The sequence below is a fragment of the Rhizopus delemar genome, genomic scaffold (genome assembly GCF_000149305.1).
Source record: "Rhizopus delemar RA 99-880 supercont3.66 genomic scaffold, whole genome shotgun sequence".
Taxonomy (NCBI): domain Eukaryota; kingdom Fungi; phylum Mucoromycota; class Mucoromycetes; order Mucorales; family Rhizopodaceae; genus Rhizopus; species Rhizopus delemar.
The window spans coordinates 1-6,684 of NW_027137892.1; the positions used below are offsets into that span (position 1 = coordinate 1).

Consider the following 6,684-nt stretch of genomic DNA (forward strand, 5'->3'; position numbering starts at 1 on the left):
TCGATGCCAAAGGCACGACGCCATCTACGGTAGCACCGGTTGCGGTAGTCAGCAGCATCTTGCAATTGTTGTGTCCAGTACTTTTTCCAATGGGATGGGCGAGGAGGACGATCACCGACAGAAGAGTCAAGAGAGCGGTAGATGATTGAGTTGAGCGACGCGTTGAGGTCGTCAATAGGCGGACGTGAAGAAGGAGGGTGTTGAACCAACCTCTTCAGTTGAGAGAGCAAAGGAGCAGAGGACGAACGAAAGGTATCTTGATACAGTTGACATGGATCAGGTTCACCAAGGCGAGACAAGTTCCATAGTCTACGAGGATGAGTGGTGGTATCAGGTGTATCAGATGACAACTCAGAGGCACTTGACTGAGCAAAAGAGAACGACAACGTAAGCAGACGATGATCAGAACCAAGAGACAAGTCTGACGCGATGTCAAGGCGAGGAGACAGCAATGACGCGTTTGTTAAAAACATGTCAATGATGCTACTCATCTCTCGATCATCACGAAACCCGACCCAGGTAGGAATACCATGAGCCAGTGGGCCGTTCAGAACGGTAAGTGAGCGATCAGCAAGCCAGCGAGCCATAGCAGCACCACGAGGAGAGACCAATGCATCACCAGTGAGGTCGCCAAGAGGACTATGTAAAAGATACGATGCAAGGAGATTCCGGGCCGGGTATTTGTCCTACCTAGATGCCAAATATAGCAATCGATGCAAATAATTTTTCCGCATCGAATGGTGTTACTTTCGAGGCAGTCACGTTTAAACTCAGAGAGATATGGCGCTTGCAACACGAAAAAACCTCTTTTGAGCTGACCCCACAAAAACGATGCGGAGGGATTACTCTACCAATATTTGTACAACATCAGCAAGCAGTACCGCAATCGATGCAAATAATTTTTTCCAATCCAATGGCGGTACTCATAGATCTCTCACTGTAACACACAAGGAGGTACAGGCTTTTAAAGACGAAAAAACCCCCTGGTCGGACGGACATTATGCTACCAGAAAGGATTACAAGCCGAATTCTTGTCCTACCAATATGACAAGCTTATCCATAGGTAGAAACAGTGTTTCCGCATTTAATGATGGTATTTACAAGGTGATCACATCGAAACTCAGCTTGGTATCCGTCTTAAAGCGTGAAAAAAGTGCTTTTGCTGATGGACAAGAAATTGTACAAGTAGACTGCAATCTGAATATTGTTTCTAGTTACACTTAAGATATTCCGAGAATCTCAGATGATATTTCTGCATTGATTGCTGATAAACTTTAAGCACTAAATTCCTTTTACAAAAGATAATTACGAAGCAAGCAAAAAGGAGCATCAATAAATCTTTGGGGCAATTGTACAAAGCCTCTCTTTTTGGCCTGAGCACTATCACTCCTTTCTGTGTGTTTTACAACAATATCAGCCATACCGCCTTTTCTAAAGCGAGGTTCATAATAGGTATACAATGAAAAGCTGCTGTTGGTTGCTAGTAAAAAGCTTATTATACTGTAATGTTTAAGAATTCACCGAACTATTGGTTCTATAATGCGAAAATGGACAAGAACTTTTTTTAGGTAAATAAGATTACGACAGTGACAAATTAAGCTAACAAACTTCATTTGCACATTTTTAAATATGAGACGGGTGAAATATCAAAACTGGTACTATGTGCTATAATCTGCAAATAGAAGAACATAGGGTGGATTAGAATAGTGAAACCATCCATAATAGCATGCATATGTAACCACAAGGCGCAGGTATATAATGAATCGTAACTTCGAGTACCAATTTCCGAGTTGTAACCACGAGTGTTAATTTCCGAGTTGTAACCACGAGTGCTAATTTCCGAGTTGTAACCATGTGCATATTTGAGTATGTGATATGTGAAACAACGTGTTTAATTGCATTTCAAATATCTATATAAAGAGACATGCCTTTTTTCTTTTTTTCTTCTTTATTTTATCTACTTAACATGCTTCGTCTCAACTCATCTGCTTCTGTCCATTCAAACAACGGTGCCACTCCTCGTAGGGGCGGTCGAGTATCTGGTCAAGTAGTTTCAAGCTACAGGTCTTATGTTCCTCCTGCTGGTGACCGTGTCCTTGAAGCGCAAATAATTGTTAGTCCCGAAAGAGCATGGGGGTAAGTTAATTATAATCAAAAATGTTACATTGCGATAGTGGGATTTATTTTCTTACTGACCCTTTACCTTTTTTTTGCAGTCATCTTTTATCCGCAAACAACGCCTTTCATAGAACCAATGTATGTGGCATTGATGGCTGTCGAAAAGTTTGCACCCTAAGAAATCGTGTCGACAGCGGAAGACTTACGTACTATTGTGCTGGTGGTCTTGACATCGATGAAAATGGTAATACTGTTGGTCACCCTGGTAGAAAGTCTCGTGTCTGTACGTACAACTCGGTTTTTTACAATCGTAAATGCTTGACAAACTACACTCTTTCGGTGATGTATGATTATCTAAAAGACGCAAGCATCACCAACATTTGCAACTCCCATGGCATGAGCCGTCCTGCTGTGACTTCATTGGCAAATGATCTTCGATTAATGATGCTCAGTGACTACAATGCCCATAATCGACAAGAGGAGCATAAACTAGGCTCCAATGTAAGGTGTCACCATATACAAATAGATGAGTCTAAGTTTGGCAAGCGAAAAAACCATCGTGGTCATCGTGTAGAAGGCATCTGGGTCTTTGGTATGGTTGAGTGCTTGGTCCCCACCAATGAGGCAGATCGGTTTTACACCTACACTGATCATCGAACTGGCGATCAAGAGCTGAGACCTAGGTATGAAGCAGGACGCAAATTCTTTTGCACCGTCCCTAATCGGACAGCGGCAACACTCTTGCCCATCATTTATGATAACTGCCAGCGTGGGTCAACCATTAGATCTGATGGATGGAGAGCATATTCCGGTCTGCACCCTAGGGAAGAGCGTGATGAGAATACTGGCGAGATACTTGACAATGCAAGCGCTTACAATGACGGCAACTTCTTCTTTGCCAGGCATCAGGTTGTCAATCATTCCTTAGACTTTGCCACGGTAGATCAAGTACAAGGTAACCAAGGCTCATTTTCTGGTTTGCCCATATCGGGAAAGATTCATACCAACATGATTGAAAGTATGTGGGCTCCTTTAAAAGCGTTTATCAAGCCTCGTAACCGAACCAAAGAAAACTGCTACAAACGCATCTTGGAGTATCTTTGGCGAAGCGAGAATGCCGGTAATGTCAAGCAGTACTTTGAGCGCATGATCCGCGAAGTGGCAATGAACTCAGATCCAGCTGAACGGTCTGCAGAAACTGAGGATTGGTTTACGCGTGGTCTTGATGGTAACTCACCTTCAGTGTCAGCTCGAATTGCAGCTAGAGACGCTCGTCGTTTTGAAGCATGGGTAGAACGTCGTCGTGCCCGCGATGCTAGGGAATTATTAGAAGAAGAAGCTATACAAGCTAACGATAGCGGGGAGGAGCTAAATGACACGGCAGAAACATCCAGCTTTTTACTTCAATCAGAGCAGGGCAGTCCTTTGGTATCTAGAAATGGTCAAAACGAAGCCTTACCTGCACGTAGTAATCGTCTTGGTGGAAGGCCTCGAACCGGAAGCCGCCCTGTTGGTAGACCTAGAGGTGTTAACCGTGCTACCCGTGCTACCCGTAGAAATTTAGGCAACAGAGCCAGTAATTCATAAATTAATTATGTTTACAAATAGTTCTAATTAAATATGTACCTGCGGGTTCTATGTCTTAATTGTATCCCTTTCATGCTTAACAATAAAAATAAAATATCACTCTCAAAACACTAAAAAGAATGATTTGCTATAAACTTACACTCCTTCCAAGTCAAGTTCATACATACTGATGATAGGTATGCTGTAGTAGTGATGTCTATTAAAAGTATGCCAAATTTCAGTCCCTTTGTCTGAGTAAAAGGTGCTATTGAGCAGTAACCAATTAAAGTCGACATTGGCAGATATAAGATTCAATGCAAGATTGTAATTAAAATAAAACAAGATATAAGATAAGTTAAATAAGATTATGTATGTCGTATTTTTGTTATTACACTTAAATGTTGAGTGCAATTGATCAATATCTCCATTCTATATAATTTAAAACTATTTTTATAAAAGGCTACTGATATATATCCTTCAATATGCACAGCTAACTTTAGTAACTCATACTTTGTAGCTATGGTTCCTTGATTACTAAATTTATGAAGACGTCGTCTGATTTAATGGGCTCTCTCGTCTGTCTTCACTCAATAAAAAAATTCAAATAACTCATCAATTATCAAGTTTCAAGTTTTACTTTATTTTGAACTGCAATCGAGTACGCACCATCCCAAATATCACAACAATGATTAATTTCAGGTTAATGCATTCTTCTAGAGTATGCTTTATATTAATGATGGTTCTTTGTGTTGTAGTCGTAAGGTTAAAAAAAAATAAAGCAAAAAAAAAACAATAAAAACAACAACAAAAATAAAAAAACGCAGCAAAAAAAACAGTAACAAAAAAAAACAATAGTAGCAATATAAGATTAAAATCCTTCTTTATTGCAGATTTCTTTATATTGCAAAAGAGCCCCGTTTTATGGATCAAAAGTTGGCATCTATTTATATTTTTTGTGAGCGTAGCTATAAAGGATATAGGTTCGGTAACGATGTCGTGCTGAAGAACCAATGATTAAGCTAAAGCTTGTCGATGTTCTAATATATGCATTTGAAATTGAACAATAGAAATAATAACCAGTCAATTAACTTCGATCTAATTACTTTTGGGGTTGACAATTGATTAAACTCTCTAGGATGACAAATACTGATCTTATTGTTCTAAATTTGGAAAAGTGTAGAATTGTTTAATCATAATTTAATCTTTTGCGTATCTTTATTTATTATAATTCAGCTGGAGTCGTGTAGAAAATAACTATGCTTACAACACTTCGTTAAGTATGAACTAAAGTAATAATTTTTTTTCCTGTTGTTAGAAATCTAATCCAATGTCATGAGTTCTTCTGATCTCACATAGATGAAATAACGCTATTCAATCAGTGAGGAATCCACAGAATAAAAGATAATCTATCACAAACATAAAAAAGAACAAATGAAAAGTTTTCATAATCATAATTAGAATAACACTTGCTAAAGTATCTGAAGATTAGACGAACGCTTACAGTAGAAGATATCAAGCCATTCATTCAATAAGATATAAATATCTGACTTCAATTAGAATATTTTTAGTTTACATTAAACTGAAATATAAACCAGTCTCATGCAGGACTTACACTCTTTCCTTATTATTGTTCAGTCATTTTTTTCATTACATGACAACTGGGTATATGTTACGATTGTTATGTAAGATACTACGAAGGGCAATCTTTAATAGAATGAGCAATCAATGTAGAAATATCATCTGAGATTCTCAGAATACCTTAAGTGTAACTAGAAACAATATTCAGATTGCAGTCTACTTGTACAATTTCTTGTCCATCAGCAAAAGCACTTTTTTCACGCTTTAAGACGGATACCAAGCTGAGTTTCGATGTGATCACCTTGTAAATACCATCATTAAATGCGGAAACACTGTTTCTACCTATGGATAAGCTTGTCATATTGGTAGGACAAGAATTCGGCTTGTAATCCTTTCTGGTAGCATAATGTCCGTCCGACCAGGGGGTTTTTTCGTCTTTAAAAGCCTGTACCTCCTTGTGTGTTACAGTGAGAGATCTATGAGTACCGCCATTGGATTGGAAAAAATTATTTGCATCGATTGCGGTACTGCTTGCTGATGTTGTACAAATATTGGTAGAGTAATCCCTCCGCATCGTTTTTGTGGGGTCAGCTCAAAAGAGGTTTTTTCGTGTTGCAAGCGCCATATCTCTCTGAGTTTAAACGTGACTGCCTCGAAAGTAGCACCATTCGATGCGGAAAAATTATTTGCATCGATTGCTATATTTGGCATCTAGGTAGGACAAATACCCGGCCCGGAATCTCCTTGCATCGTATCTTTTCCTTCAGCCAAATAAAATAATAATAACAATATATAGTATTTCTTTGCTCGTAGCGTTTTAAAAGTTTACTTGACTTACCTAATGTCATCAAAATAGCAGCATCTAATCTAAAAATACATCAATTAATCTCGTGGAACTCAAAAGGTTCTCACGAGAAAAAAAAAAAAGCCAAGCTCAAGGATGCAAAGTCACACGGATTCAAAGATTCAAGGAAGCAAAGACTTGGACACTCAAATCAAAAGAAGAAAAGACATCAGTACTCAAGAACCAAAGCGAACACAGAAAAAAAGATAAAAAGATGCCAAAGCAAAGCAGAATTCATCTATAATAAACATTAGCGATCCTGAATGTATTGTAAAAATAATTGTACCTTTCTTTAGATAGACCAGAAAACTAGCTAAGCTTATACCAACAAGTAAAGAAAAGGGAAGCAGTATGCATCTACAATAGTTATTAGCTATGGAGGATATGTAGTAAAAGTAATAATACCTTGCTTTAGATGGGCCAGGAAAAAAAAGAAAAGAAGAAAAGAAGAAAAAACCCCCCATCCCAGCTTGTGCCAACAAGTAAACGAAGAAGCAACGGTAGTCTTGAGAAAGAGACTTTATAAAGAAAGCAAGAAATACGGTTTTACTAAAGTACAAGTACCATTAGAACAGGAA

At 38.5% G+C, this 6,684-nt stretch overlaps 2 protein-coding genes across 2 annotated transcripts; one reads left to right on the plus strand and one right to left on the minus strand.

Annotated features, from left to right (window-relative positions):
* Positions 1-206: 206 nt before the first annotated feature.
* On the minus strand, positions 207-473 carry RO3G_17430 (uncharacterized protein; the record flags this gene model as incomplete). The annotated part of the gene is made up of 1 exon (XM_067672013.1): positions 207-473. A coding segment is annotated over one exon (267 nt), but the record flags the coding sequence as incomplete, so codon positions are not given.
* A 1,493-nt stretch (positions 474-1,966) lies between these two features.
* On the plus strand, positions 1,967-3,705 carry RO3G_17431 (uncharacterized protein; the record flags this gene model as incomplete). Its single annotated transcript, XM_067672014.1, has 2 exons — positions 1,967-2,136; positions 2,250-3,705. The coding sequence occupies 2 exons, from the start codon at positions 1,967-1,969 to the stop codon at positions 3,703-3,705; spliced, it is 1,626 nt and encodes a 541-aa protein (XP_067528115.1).
* Positions 3,706-6,684: the final 2,979 nt, after the last annotated feature.